The following is a 15,558-nucleotide window of genomic DNA, read 5'->3' on the forward strand; positions in this document are numbered from 1 at the left end:
TTTTTTGGGTTAAATTCTCAAAAATGTTTTGTTAACATAATTGAGAAGCAAAAGGCTGAACTTAGAATGCACTTTTTGACATAACGTTTATTGTTAAAAGGTTAATGGACTTCTGAGTTGTGATTTTACTCAACAGATTTTCTTAAGCTTCAAAATACTTAATCATAAGTGAGAGATTGCAAAATTAATATTTTTAAACTTCAATAGGAAGATTTTCTTTCAGAGAAGAAAGTAACCGAAAGCCCTCTTTGACCAAAACGTTCTCATATTCTTTTTTTTAGAATTCCTCAATAGATCACATAATTTTTTTTTATTTTTAAAATACGAAGTCAATGTTGTGTAGATTGCTATAACTGTCAAATTTGAAATTTGTAGGGTGAATTCAATGCCCAGTTGATGTCAATATGACATATGCTAACATTTAGAATCCTAGGAGTATTTATTTCTCCTACATCTTCTTCGTGACAATTGAGAAAGGGCCAAATTAGCATATTAATGTAACTTGCTCCCAACAATTAATTGATCTTTAAGAAAAGATTAGCTTTCAAGAAGTTAAAGCTTTTTTCTAAATTATCCGGTGTTTACATTAAACAAATAAATGCAAGACACGTTTTTCATTAAAAAATTTTTTTAACTTAACCATGGTCAAGTGATATATATTTTCATTTTAATTTTAGCTGCTTAGGTTAAATTGCTTAATTTGATATAGACACCAAAGAGCAACAGCAGGTCACGTGTTTTAATTTATTAATTTGTTTACATGTCAGCAAAAGAATGCAAGACAAGAAAGGTAAAGCAGTGAGCAAAATGCTGAGAACAATTGAGCAAGATATAGTAAACATCTATTCAAGAGACCTTGATGTTATTTTACATCATAATAGTAGTAGCATTTTGCAGCTACAAAGCGATGAAAGATTGCTTTTTTACATAGATAATAAAATGCTGAAATTCCTGAAACCATAAGACTTGCAAATTCTAACAATAGCAATATTTGCACATGGACTAATCAAGAATCAGTCTCGATGTGCCAGCTTGCGCGCACCTTGACTATTCCACCGGAATCTGCTGCCTCCAACCAGCACAGTCTAGACGTGCACTCGAACCAATGCCTATACACTTGTTTTACAGTTGCAGACAAACACCAACATATATGTACAGAATCTTGGGCCAACCATCTATGCAATTCATATGAGCTTCAAATGAAAAGGTGTGTTGCATATCTGTACAACTTCACCCCCATCAAAGCCAAATTCTTGGACTTGTATTGGCTCTTCAAAAATCTTTTCAAAAAGTGAATAACCTAAATTTCAAAAAGTTAATATTGCTATCATAGTACTTGAGAAAAATACTTGAGCCCCAATTTTATTTGTTTAATCCTCAGTTTCATCAACTGCAAACAACCTCAACTGAGAGTTTCTTCATAACATGTGGACATGGATCACCTCCAAAGATCTCTGGTGTCACAGGTACTGAGCACGAATTTTGCCCAATGCAATACTGGAAATAAGAGGAGAGTAGTTCAATTAGGTCTCTACAAAAGCTAACTACTCAAGAAATGAAAAGAAACAGTCTTCTAATATAGAGTAAGATTTGAAAATACCCTTTCAAAAGCATCATATGAGTGAAAAGCATGGCAGCTTCCTTCGCGGAAACTTCCACAGACCCCCTGTGGTGTTCCAAAACTTGCAAATTTGATTGAAGAAATCTTCTGACCAGAAGCGCACGAGAGGTGAGCTTTAGGCCTGAGTGGTCTGTCGACTTTACCAGATGCTTGCATTTGCCAATTAACCAACTGTGGTTGCCATTCATTTATATCTGCACAAACACTTGCTACTTCTCTTTTTACCAAAGAGATTCCATGAGGCTCTCCTCCCCATTCCTCAAATAAAACTAATAAATTTCCAGTAGGATACAGCCAAGACCGGGGAACATGATACCTGAATTATAATTCATAGTTAAGTTAGAGCTTCTTGTTACATCTGAGGAAACTTCTTGTTACATCTGAGGAAAATGCCACAAGGTTTGCCATTACTTACCATCGTTGTGAAGCCTCTCCGCAGTTACTTAGGCACTTTTTCTCATCAAACCAGCCTGCATAGTTACAGGCACCACAGTTGCCAGATGCTTTATATCCAGGCCAGTAGCGTCCAATGCTTTGACCATTTATCCATACTTGGCCTTTGCCCATGGTATTCAAGTCTAAAGCCAAAGGATCGTTTCCAGCTGGAGCATTGAAAGTAGTCTGTATACATAACACAGAGTCAATGGAAAGTTTACATACTCTTTTCAAGGCCAATAAATTTGAAAGGAAGAGTCAATTATTCTTATCTTGCAAAGGAATGGCTTTTAATGTGCAAATATACAATGAAGTTGGTATATAGGAAGATTGAAGTACGAGGTATGAGGTACGCACCTTGTACCATGTGAGCGGCTGTCTTTGAGCCACAAAAGAGCCCTCGACCCACTCAACTGACGAGCTACCACTAAGTGAATGAAGGCTCAAGGCTTCTCCTTTCAGACCAACCTGGTTAAGAAAAATGTGAGAGTTTAGATAAACATGCAATGAAGCATCCAAGTTATGTTTTAGAACATCTTATAAAGACAAACCTTGTAAGACCATTTCTGCCATGTTAAATCTCTTTTCCCCTCATTAAGACCACTAAGCGAAACTGGACCAAGTACACCAGCATTCCATGTCTCAAAATGTGGGCCGATATTCTGCATTTTGAGCACATGTAGAAGGAAGCCAAGTGAGCACATACTAAAATTAGCAGTCAAAATCAGTTTATATGTGTGCACTCTGTAGAGAAATGGAACAGGGGCACGTGTTCGACTTATATGCATATAAATAGAGAGAGAGAGAGAGAGAGAGAGAGAGAGAGAGAGAGAGAGAGAGAGAGAGAGAGGACAAACCGGAAGACCAACAGCAATGCTCAGCAAAGAAATCTTGTTAACTCCTGCTCTCAGATTTACAGCTTTACTGAAAGTTAGTTTTGGTTTTTCTAAACTTCCATATGCAGTTCCTGCAAGAAATTGGAGAGGAGAGATGTTAAATGACAAAAGCCACTATGTGCCACGGTGATGGGGGCTTTAGTTTCTTATTATTATGCAAACTGTTTAATTCATTATATGTTCTTGAACAGACCAAATAGCCCTCAGCTTTTTGAATTTTTGTACAAGAGAAACTCTACAGCAAAGATATAAACTGAAATAATGATTCAAAGTTGTAAATCACGTCAAATACAAATCGTCATGCCACATACCTGCTAATTGACCATTCACAAAAACATGCAATGCATGGCCAGCTGACATGATTGTAAGCCAGGGCCATTTTCCACTTCTCAAAAATCCTTCTCTTGAATCAATCTTGACACTGGGAACACAGACAAACAATCATAAACATGTGCCGGAGCCAACATAATTCCAGTGTACCTAAGTTTTTCAATTTAATATGTGAAGAGGCTGACAGAAGCTACATAAGCACTTACTCGGTTGAATACCACAAATAATCAGACACATCTCTTGTGGTATTTATCTGCTCCAATAACCCAACAACCGTAAAACTACTGTCTTCATAAGATGCTGTCTCTTCATTGAATGAATGCCAAGAAAATCCTCTGCTGACTGGTGTCATCTTCATCTGAGCGCTTTGAGCACCAATCTTCACATTGAAAAAATAGTGCTGTCACTATGTTGTTTCTGGTGGTAGATTAAAGGCAATCTCATTTTCATATTCTTTCTTCTTACCCTTGCTGTATTAAATACAGTGTTCTTGCAGTCGGGAAGAATGCTGATTGACCATGGTGGCAAGTTATAATGCCTGTTTGCAAATGCAACTGTAGCAAAAGAGTGTTGGTTGTAGTTTGCAAGGAATGCAGCACAACCGCCAGACTTAGACCTAAAAACATGGGCCTGTAAAGAAACAAAGAAACTCCAGTTACTTTCACTGCAAACTTTGTAATGGTGACTGGTTGAAGAATAATTAATTTAAATCTCACCTCCTGCTGGTGTCCAAGGGGCGTCACAGTTGGATCTCCAGAAACTAAAGCTGGCTCACAAAGCTTTATTGCTCTATGCAGATCTTTCAGGTGACCCCATTTAGGTTGTCGTAATAAACCTAAAGACCAAATGGAAAATTTTAAATAGGGCTAAACAATGCATTTCTTCAGCTTCACTTTTAGTCTCTCTTGAGCTTTCTTCCTAGTTCCAAATCATGGACTCGATCGTCAACAAGTCTTAACGGTAAGAATTTAGACTTAACAGCTATTGACTAACCAAAAAACATGATGAAAGTTGGACGAGGAATACATCAAGCAATCACATTTCATGGGATCGCTGAAATCAGCTAACCATCAAAAGTTATCAAACTTGTATTTCGGGAGAAACTGAAATCCGTAGTTTTCACTTCGGATGCAGCTGGCATGAACCTAGTATGCCATCATGTATTCATGGGAAAATTGAAAGGGACCCTAACACATGATGTTTACTGAAAAAGAAGATCGATGGCGACCCTTGCACGTGCTGTTAAATTAATACTAAGTAGTATGCTGACAAAGTTCGGAATTAGAACTCTAGAAATATAAAAAATGAAAACAAAGACAAACAAACAAGGAGTTGACCAAGAAAATTCTGCTTTGGCGCTTCTCACAATTCAAATTCAAGTGGTTATACAACAAAACAAAAATTCATTTTTAACCTTCTCCTAACGTGAAGAATCTGAACCAGATTTCAAGCAAAAGTGCATACCATATTCATCAAGAGGTGCATCATAGTCATAACTTGTAGCAATAAATGGGCCACCAGCGGTCCTGCCAAAGTTTGTTCCACCATGATACTGCACCAAAAAAAGGGTAAAGGAAATCATAAACAACATAATTTTCTTGGCAGGTCAGAATAAAAATTCTCTTTGAAAATAAGAGACGATAACCATACCATGTAATAATTGATGAAGGAACCTCCCTTCTGTATAAATCTTGCAACGGCAAATGCCAAGTCCTCTGCAGGACGGTAAGGAACTGGATCTCCAAATCCAGTAAACCTGCAAAACATTTGAACACAAAATTTAATCCCACCATGTCCAGTAGCAGACATAAGATACAAATTAGTATATTTTAATACTTTGGAAAGATATATGTACTCACCATGCAGTCCAGGCTTCAGTCCATATCTTTGGTTTATAAGCCTTATTTGGAGAAAAATAGTCACAGTAGAAACCATTGCAAGCATTAATCTGAACATGGGAAAAAGCTATATTAAAGTACGAAACTAAAGAAAAAGAATAAGGAAAAAGATTAAAAAAAATGTATCACCTAGATATTTTAACAATATTACCAAACTAGAGAATTCATATACAAATATCTCAATGTACTGAGCAAGATCAAACAAATTAAGACTATTATTAACAACTCTGCCTCAATCCCAAGCATGTTGGAGTCGACTCCTCACATAACATTTCGCTCCATTTAATCCATCTCGGACTAAGATTATACAAAATAAAAAATGAAAATAGAAAGAAACATGATAATGATACGAGAAAAATACTGAATTGTAACACTTACAATAGGATCAGGAGCATCGTCTTGTTTGCACATGATCCATGGGACACCAGTGTTAAGACCTACCGCCATTTTGGCAGCCCACTGTGTGTAAGCTTTACCAGGTGCTCCCAATTCCCACTCCATAGGTCCATATTCATTCTCAATCTGGTAAAAAAATAAAATAATAAAATAATAATAAATATATTTTCATCAATTTCCCCTTAAGTTTTACTGAAATGATAGGAAACAGAAAACGAGTATGAAAACTTTTGAACAACCTGAGACATAATTATTGGACCTCCTTGAGTTTCATACAAACGTTCTGCTTTCATCATATTAACAATCTTAGTAGTGAACTTTTGCATTGCAGCCTAAGATAAAAAAGGGGTGCAGAAAAAAATTAGAAACCAATCACATCAAAGGAAGAAATTTTCATAAGGAAATTTGTTTTGTCTAACCTTGAAAGGACCATTATCTGTTCTGAAACTGATACCAGGAACATACTTTAACCAAACAGGAAAACCCCTGAAATTGAAACAGAGTAAAGTGAGCAAGAATTTGACATAATGCCTAAGATTGGTATCATTCTTTTTATATATGATAAAACAACAATTTTTGAGCAATACCCAAAATTCCATTCGGCACAAGCATAAGGTCCAATCCTGAGATGGACATAAAGTCCTGCTTGATGTACCAGCTTAATAAACTTCACTAAATCATATCTCCCTTCAAAATAGTACTGGAAATCCAAACAAAAAAAAAATCAATCAAATATCCAAGTGATGGAAATTGGAAAACATAATTATTATTTTTTAAAAAAAAGGATTTTAGTTCAACTTACTTTTCCTTGTTGAGGCTCATGTCCATTCCAGAAAACATAAGTCTGAATCACATCAATTCCTCCTTCTTTAGCCTTTTGAATAATACCTGGCCACATCTGTGTAACCCCAAAATGAAAAGGAGCAAAAAGAATAACCTTTAGAAAAAATCCATTTTGCCAAGGAAAAAAGGACTCAGCTTTTAATATTTAACACACCCATTTAGCAACCAAAAAAAAAACCTTTTTTCAAGAAAACATGGGACATAATATATTAAGCCTGTAAGTACATTTCACATGAAAATACCTCAGGTGTGCTTCTTGGGTAATGAACAGAACCAGAAATAAGGATTCTTCTTTGTCCCTTCACAATAATAGCTTTGTGGTCATATGAAACAGAAGCTGTTCCACAAAAAACCCATGAACCCAATAACATTAACATCATCAGCAACATGTTCAACATTATTAACCTCGAACCCATGTTAATTTTCTTAGTCAAGCTTGTGCCTTTACAAGGCAAAATGAGCTATTTTTTCTTGTTTCTTGTTTGCACTTTATTCTATACTTGTTTCTTCAACCATTTAGATTGAGAGAGTGGAGAAGGGAGGGAAAAGCTGTTTTTGTTATATGAAAATGAATATTCTTCTTTTTGCCTCTTTTTTGGTTTTAATACCTCTTTTTCCCCTTCTTGTACAAAGAACAAAGAAGATAGAGAAAAATGCTGAATATAGAAACAGTAGCTGAGAGTGAGTAATTAGTGTGAATAAATGAGGACTTTGGACTTGCATAAATATTGCTACTTTGCAGCTGCTTTTAAACACCCAGAGTATGGATTGTTTGAAAGTGAGTGTGGGGTCCTTTCTCGAGCTTTGGTCCCACAAAATGGGACCCATTTTGCACTTATTTACACTTACGCTGAGCATCATCCAACAAATTAATTTTCCTCTGATTTTCAGTTTTCACGAAAAGAGACATTTTAATTATTGCGGTGATAAAAAAGTCTGACTGTAGCTAACAAGTGAATTATATTTCAAATTTTTATAATTTTATAATCTAAATAAGCCATAAATTATCTTATTAAAGGTAAAATATAAATCTAAATATTTATGATATTTCTAAATATAAAAAATATTATTTTTAAATATACAAAATAAAAATAAATATCATATAAATTGAGATAAAGGGAATAATTTTAACAGATTTTTCCAAGCTGATGAACAAAGATTCTTTGCGGTCGGTTCCGGTTTTTTGGGCAAGAGCGTTATGTTTGTTTCTCGTGGGTGAATTCTTAAGCGACTAAGCGCGCGTGCAGTGTATCGCGAGTATTGTCGCATATAATTGGTCGGTGAATTACACGGTGTTGGCGAGAGCGTATTGTAGAAGCTCTCTTGGTAATTACGTTCGTAATTGTAATTAATTTTTTGTTGGATCACTTTTCGACTCTGTATTTTTGGCCTGCGCAGCCTCACGGGTTAGGTTTAGCGTACCCCTAACTAACTCTTCAAATTTCAAATTATTTCTAGTTTTCTACAATTCTTTTTCTCATTTTTCTTTTCAGATATTCCGATGAAAGAAAAAAAATAAAAATAATTGTTTCCTCACTTTAATAACCAAAATACCCAAATGATTACACAGTAGTACCAAATTTACTTTTTTGGTGGAATTCTGTTAGTGGAATTCGGAAAAGAAAAATCACGTAGCCAATATATATCCGTTATACATACAAAATTTGGTATTGCTTATAATTAGGTGTTTAGTTGTTTCGTTAAAACTAATTATCATTCTTTTCTGGAAAAATGATCCCAATGAGGAATTAGTTATAAATCCTATATCCATCTCAGAATATTTTTTGGTTATAATACGATAGAGTTGTTATTTGATCAAACTTGTTTAATTAGTCGTAGTCCAAGTTTAACGATAAGAAGATGAAATTGTGTCAAAGTGAGATAGTGTATTCATCTCTAATCTAATTCTACATTCTTTAAAGCAAACATGATTAAGCTTAATCCAATATCCAAAGAACAAAATTAGGAAACATTCGAGTACGTGTAATGTTCTTACTTAGTTGTTTTTAGGAGTAGTGATCAGTAGTAAATTGAACAACCAACTGACAGTACCTTTTTACCTACGGAAGAAACTCAATCTCAATAAATTTCACATCTTAATCTAGCAAAATGGATGATTTTGACTTGAATTATACTCTTCTCCGCCTAAATATCATATGTATATTTATGAGCGAGTTTGAATATACGGCATGCGCCTAATTCACACATCACACATTGCACTATTTGTATTGATAAAAATAAATATTACACGTGGAATTAAATATGTGGCTGATATGGCAAGGCACGTGGATCACTAAAAAAACGATAGCTGGAGAGATGCATTAAAAGAGACACGAGTCATAACAGATACGAGCAAATCACCCACGAGGTGAAAGGATATGGTCGCTCGAGTCTAAATAGTTAAGGAAGAGGCACCGGCGGAATGAATCAAGACAGTAAAGAGGGAAGATTCATGAATCGTCAATTAATGAGCGTGAATGATAACAAACATTACGGAATCTTCATGAACAGTTACGATTACCAATTATAACGTCTCATTAATATCTTTAATGCTCATAACGATTCGGTCATAAAAGTGAAAAGACGTTGTACTTATAGACTCCTATATAAGGGAAGGAGATGTCACTTGTACAGACACGTTCTGATTATTATTGAAATATAATTACTTTCTTGTGCTTTCGATTGATTACTTTGTCATTTCTTATTCTAATTTCTTTCTTATTTCTAAGAGAATATTGAATTTCTTGATTATCAATAACCCGAGTACTTCTAAAAATAGGCTTTGACTGAGAATCTAATTCTTTGGTTAAACACTATTACCAATTAGAACAAAGATTCGATTGATGGCTTGACTCGAATTATACTGTATATAGTAAAATCTGTTTAAAGATTATAGTAGTATATATTTATTGTCGTAAAATAAGTAGTAAGCGCAATGATAAATTTTTATACCCCGTTAACTTAAAATTCAAGTTTTTCCTCTCTCTTTTTTCGGATAATGTTTGTTGTATGTGACACTATTATATATTGTTGTTACAAAGGAAAATACAAAGTATAGGATCGTTTATGCATGTCGAATGTTGGCGTGTGAAGGTAATCAAAGGAAAATGCGAAATCTTTCACTTTCAGTAATCAAAAAAAAAGAAAGAATATGGTTAGAATACGTAGTTTACTTGCCGGGAAGAGAAAGGAAAAGGGAAAACCCTAAGGAGGAAATTAGTTTTGCTTTCTGTTTTCTGTTAAGAGAGTTAGTTCCCTATAAACAAATAAAGCAATAGGTTACATGCACTTCTCCGCTGCTCACATTCACCGTCATGCATCATTGCACACACCAAACAACATTCCATTTTTTCTTTTAAATATATACATTTTCTGTTTGTTTCCTTCTTTTTAAATGTTATCTATACTAATAGATTATATATATAAAATGGTTTGAACAAAAGCTATTGAATTTTGATCGTAACATATCTGATTAAACAACAAGGTCAACATGCACCACTAGCTCGTTGTTCTGTTTCTCCCTTCACTAGTACCATTTGGTGTTCGTGCTACATTAATAAATACATTACATCTATAATTCGTTTGCATAGACATTGTCATCTTACCATGATTTAAGCTAAATAAAAACAATATCAGAAATATAAAGATTTTAAACTCGTATAAAACAGTCATGATTTAAAAATGAATATAATGTTATATCCATGACACAACAATAGGAATTTCGTCAGTATCAAACATAACCTATAGTACAAATTATTTTTTAAATTTTACAATATTATCTGCAGAAAACTTTCTTAAATATTAATTACTGACTTGAATATATAATCAAAGCCAACCAACCTCCCCGCCATGAACCTTCTTTCATTTGTGAAATGCCGCTCCTCATCGCAATTGGAAGAATAATAGAAGTGATGATGTTGATCAAATGATGCTAGAAACTGCTCGAATAGTGAAAAATAATAGGTGAAATGATTATTATTAACTTAGATGGATCGTGCGAAGCTAACGATTTTGTGATATTATGATACTAATCATAGAGTCCAATTAATCATGATATATATCACTGTAATGCACAGAGAGGAAGTGATTTGTTTATTGAAAATTGATGCTGGGATTTTAATATTCTGAAATTGAGCTACTTGAATGGGTCGTGCGATTTTTTTAGTTTTGTTATTCAGTAATTCAAAATGTTTGGTCACATTTTTCTTTATTTATTTCTCTTTATCCGTTGCAAGCAGTGATGAACGATGAGATTGAAGTCAACTTATTAGTTGATATGAGAATTATATATACTTATTTTATATAACGATTATGCAGTGTCGAAACTAGGAATTTCTCCAAGGGTGTTCAAATTTAAAAGAAGTGAAAAATATTTCCGACAAAGGGTGTTCAATATGTGTTATATACCTCTAAAACGTAATATTTTACCTATGTACACAATGCAATTTTTCAACGAAGGAAGATCAGTTGATCACCCTTATATCCATGTGGCTTCGCCATTGGCTGCAAGTTGGTGGCCTAAGTTGAAGAATTTGCACAAGACTTGTGGCATGTGAAAGAACAGCAGGTATTGAACCAGAAATATTGTTGTTACTAAGCATAAGTTCTTGTAACTCAACAAGACTACCAAAAGATAATGGTATACTCCCAGATAAATAGTTCAAAGACAAATCAATCATAGTCAACTTAGTACAATTCCCAATCTCTTGTGGAATAGGACTGCTCCTAGGCCCATCCAGCTAATTAAGTTGAAATTAGACTAAGATTTAATCATCAACATTAACTAATACACCTATATTATTTTTCTATATCTCACCGTCGCTTAATAAATAATTTACCTAGGCATTGGAAAAACTAGAAAGGTAAAGTACACAAATAAAAAAAGAAATTTAGCCTTGAGAACGACCATCGTAAGTTAATTCTCTTATCTTCGTGAAATTACGAGTGTTTACCCGAAAAACGGATATAGTTGAATTTATACGTAGTTCTAAAGAAACGTGATATAAATTGATATAATCGGAAAAAAATGTGTAAATGAATATCGAAATTAGTTATAAAAGAAATGAATGCAAACCGAATGGACTAGTTAGCTTAAACCTTCAAGTTTTATCACCTCCCAATTGAGTGAAGAACGATTGGTAGAAAAAAATAATATGACTAAATATCAAAAGCCAAAGAAGATAATATTTTCTCTCTTTTCGGTATATCTTAGAATGAATCTGTGAATGAAATCAATCTGCCCATTACAAATGGTAACCACTCTTAATATAGTGGGGGAATCCTATTTTGGATATAATTAAAAATACATAGTGGGGATCCCATAGATTAATTAATTAGTTTTTCCTTGATTCAAGCCGAGTTTCTCTCCCAAAATGCGGCTATAACGGTTTTTTGTTTCTTGGCTCGATCTCGATCTTGGCCGATCTCAACCTTGACCGGTCTCTGGGTCTCGAGCTCGACCTTGATTCAATCTCGATCTTGACCGGTCTCGGTATTGATCGGTCTGTGGGTCTCGAACTCGATCTTTACTCTATCGATATTGACCAGTCTCTGGGGCTCGAGCTCGATAACCTAACTTCGTATCATGGATCGATATTACAATGATGAACCTTGGACCATCATATTCCAATCTCGATTACTCATACGAAGGGCATACTCGGTTTTGACCATAAATAGATAATCCCTCCGTTTCTCGGAAAGAAGATGACGAGAAACAATATGAATTTCCGAACTTCGACTTAGTGGATAGTGATGTCAGCGACGAGCCCGATTGTGACGTATGTGACAAACGTCCCGTCGATCCAGTTACCAAGGCATTAAATGTGCGTCAGTCGATGGTCGGTCACTACCAGTTTTGAATCGTCGTTGTAAAACCTATAAATAACTCCTTTCTTCATCATTCCAAACTTTTACTTCCAAATCTTTTTCATTCCTATTTTCATAGTTTTTTGCCTTCTCCAAAGCTCCTTATTTCTAGGTTTTCAAATTTCTTTGCTTGTTCTTCTTAAAACACCAAATACTTCAATCTCCATTCTCCTTTGTTAACAAAAACTAAATGGCAAAAATATCTAAAACTGTTCTGCAGAAAGAGGATGTTTCCTCATCTCGGCTGGACAACGAGAAACCAGTGGTGGAGCCACGCGTTGAAGAACTTATTCCCGGGGTGTGTGTCATTGATTCCGACATTAAGGTCGAGAAATCCTCATCGGTTATTAGTCGATGCGAGCCGGTATCGAGATATATATGCTCGATACCCAAAAGTATTCTTGATCTGGTGAAGAAAGATTGCAATTGAAAAAATAAAGAGGTTGTGATACCGGCACCGGAGGAAGCGATCACCACCCACGTGGAAGGGTACCTGAGTGTTTACACTTATCCTTTCATGCTGGGTCCCCTCGATCCGGTCGTTGATTTTTGCAAGAAATACCAAGTGACCCTCGGCCAAATTCACCCTTCTTTTTGGAGGATCGTGATACTGCTCCTTGTGAGCAAAATCGACAGGCTTCCCTTCACCCTCGACCACCTCGTAAGATTATATAGCCCCTGACTCTATCGAGATGGGCTGATAAAGCTTCAACGCCGGGCCACCAAGGCGTTCACCTCGATATAGATGAAGACAAAGATCGGGGCTGGATGAGCCAGTTTATTCGGGTGAAGACCTCGGACCTAATCCCAGCTGAGAGTATGCCATTTCCTGAGAAATGGAATATGAAACATAAGTACGATCCCGTTTTTAGTTTTTGTTGTTTTTACTTCTTCATATTTTCTTATCAGTGTTTTTCTCAATGCAGTCATTGCTTGGATGCTCGGTGCGGTTCCCCACCTCGAGAACTGGGTCAGGAGCCTGGTTTTGACGTCAACATACGTCGAGCGCAAGTGGCGCGATTTGTCAAAGGGACGGTGAGAGGCTCGTACTCATGGTAAGCCTTCTTCTTGGCTTGCTGATTTTCCTATCGTTCTTACATTTTTCCTCAAGTATGAGTTTATTTACTTTCTCCTTTTGTAGGTCTCGGAAAGGATACGGCTATGAGACCCTTGTCCGGTGATGAAGAAGCTTTGTCGCCTATCTCGAAACCGGCAATGGTGATTAAGAGAAAAAGGGCCTCGGACTCTAAGGTTCAAAAATCCAAGAAAGGAGCGTCCCGTAAACCCAAGGGGAACATAATCCCACTGACTAAGGAGTCATTCCAAAGACTAGGGGATGAAGAAGAAGAAGAAAAAGAAGAAGGTGGTTCTGGGCTGGTGGCCCGTGCACGAGTTGGAACTGATATTCAGAAAACTTTGGGACCAGTGGGAGGTGATACTGCTCTGTCTAGGCTCGATGAGGTCGAAGAGGAGACTCCGGCCCAAATTCCCAGGCCGAGGAGAATCGAAGATGCTTTATCTCGGGGCGAAGGGACCATTGAGGAGGCGGTGCATGCCGATGTAGAAACCGGGCTTGAGGCTCATCAAGACGGAGGCGGTGGCCCAAAAAACCTACTTGGGGTAATAGAGATCGGGGATTCCCCCTCATTTTCTTCATTTTCCTAGTCGATGATACGTGATTCTCAGGCCGTAGAGACTTGTCATGGGGAGGGGGCCCATGGAGAGGAAGATCCTTTGTGTGGTTATTTTGTTGGGGGTAGAAGATGTCACTGGTCTTTGTTAAGTTTCATTCTTGTATTTTTCTTTCATTGTATAATTCCTTCTTTCTATTTTTGTAGGCCTTTGTGCTTCATCACGGGTTGTTTCTCCGATCCTGAGGGGAGCTGAGCCGGTACGAAACCAAAATCTGAAGGCTTATTGAGGTGATAGATGACCTCAAGCTTCTTAGTGCGCAGAGAGAAGGAGAAGCAAAAAGACTTCGGGTTGAGCTAGAAGCAACTCGGAAAGAACAAGACGATTTCTCCGAGTAGGTAAAAAGAATCTTTGAAGTTAATGACACTGACTCGGGCATGATGGCTAACAGTTCGGTCCCACAGGTCCAGCAAAAGCTCGATGTGATCAGGCAGCTTCGTGTTGAAGCGGACGCAGTGAAAGCTGAGGCCGAGGAGTGAAAAAAGAACATGGACCGCCTTGCCTCAGAAAAAGAGGATGCCCGAGCTCAACTGGCCTCGGCTGAGACCTGACTCCGAAGCTTGAAAGAGAATGCCTTGGTGCAAGCCAAGAAAATGGAGGAGTTCCAGTCTCGGTTGGGCTCAGAAACTTCTGATCGAGAGAGACTGGCCAAAGAACTTGCAGCGGCCAAATCGGAGGTCGAAATAGCCACAGCTAATGTTGATGCAATGGTGGTCGTCTACCGGTCCGATGTTGAAGATGCTCAGGTTCGAGCAAAGGAGGTTGTCGAAGCTGCTCATGCTCGAGCAAATTGGGTTGCCGAGCATGCTAAATGCCAGTCTCAGAGGGAGACTCTCGAGGAGATCTATGATCGTGGCTTCGATCTTACAGCCGAGATCGAGAATGCTAAGAAGCTTGAAGCCGAAGCCAGAGTGTTGGCCTTTCCTGATGATAATAATACCGGGACTATGAGCGGATCTGGAAGCGAAGGAGGCCTCGAGGGCGAAGATGCTGCTCCCGGAGAGGACTAAGTCCTTTAGTATTTTTTGTGTTTCTTTTAAGACCGTTTCGGTCTTTTGTAGAGAAACTTGATCGGGCCGTGCTGCCCTTGTAAAAATGTCTTTTGTAGAGAAACTTGATTGGGCTATGCTGCCCTTGTAAATGATTTTTGACATATATATAAAAACTTACTTCCTTTCCGCCTTATAAAATTATGAAGTTATATTCTAAGATCCGAAGTTTAGACAATTTGATTGAAACTGAATTAGTATAGCCCTTAGACTCTTTTTACCCCCCAAAAGATATATGCGTTTTATGGATTGTTGTGAGTTAAAGAGTTTTTCCAATTAAAGTGACAAACTTGAATATGGATTATTTTATTTACAGAGTCGCCACTTGGAATTGAGTTTTTGGGTATTCCAAGTCACCTTTTATTTGAATCCCTAGTCAAAGGAAGGTTTGACTATATTATTATTGGTCTGCGAAAATAAAGTCCGGTAAGAAATTTTATTGATCGGGGAGAAGGTGTAAGGCATTCCTCGAGTCCTGTGGTTCTAGCAAGGTCGCTTTTTTGACTATATTTGACTTATATTATTTTTGAATA

At 36.8% G+C, this 15,558-nt stretch overlaps 1 protein-coding gene across 1 annotated transcript; it reads right to left on the bottom strand.

Moving 5' to 3' along the window:
- Positions 1 to 820: 820 nt before the first annotated feature.
- LOC107762980 (beta-galactosidase) lies at positions 821 to 7,143 on the bottom strand. Its single transcript, XM_016581381.2, has 19 exons — positions 6,662 to 7,143; positions 6,379 to 6,474; positions 6,164 to 6,276; positions 5,996 to 6,062; positions 5,816 to 5,908; positions 5,559 to 5,702; positions 5,142 to 5,230; positions 4,933 to 5,038; positions 4,747 to 4,834; positions 3,999 to 4,117; positions 3,748 to 3,912; positions 3,489 to 3,661; positions 3,264 to 3,373; positions 2,914 to 3,023; positions 2,608 to 2,718; positions 2,414 to 2,524; positions 2,037 to 2,242; positions 1,601 to 1,937; positions 821 to 1,497 (listed from the first exon to the last, which is right to left on the bottom strand). The coding sequence occupies exons 1-19, from the start codon at positions 6,833 to 6,835 to the stop codon at positions 1,387 to 1,389; spliced, it is 2,523 nt and encodes an 840-aa protein (XP_016436867.1). The 5' UTR covers positions 6,836 to 7,143; the 3' UTR covers positions 821 to 1,386.
- Positions 7,144 to 15,558: the final 8,415 nt, after the last annotated feature.

The sequence above is a fragment of the Nicotiana tabacum genome, chromosome 4, assembly GCF_000715075.1.
Source record: "Nicotiana tabacum cultivar K326 chromosome 4, ASM71507v2, whole genome shotgun sequence".
Taxonomy (NCBI): domain Eukaryota; kingdom Viridiplantae; phylum Streptophyta; class Magnoliopsida; order Solanales; family Solanaceae; genus Nicotiana; species Nicotiana tabacum.

What these genes read in the sequence shown, in the direction of transcription:
- LOC107762980 (XM_016581381.2), bottom strand. Translation starts at nt 6,835, where the DNA reads ATGGGTTCGAGGTTAATAATGTTGAACATGTTGCTGATGATGTTAATG. An exon ending in CTGTATTTAATACAGCAAGG is followed by an intron (nt 3,662 to 3,747) that starts GTAAGAAGAAAG and finishes TTCAATGTGAAG; the next exon opens with ATTGGTGCTCAAAGCGCTCA. An exon ending in TGTGAATGGTCAATTAGCAG is followed by an intron (nt 3,024 to 3,263) that starts GTATGTGGCATG and finishes AATTTCTTGCAG; the next exon opens with GAACTGCATATGGAAGTTTA.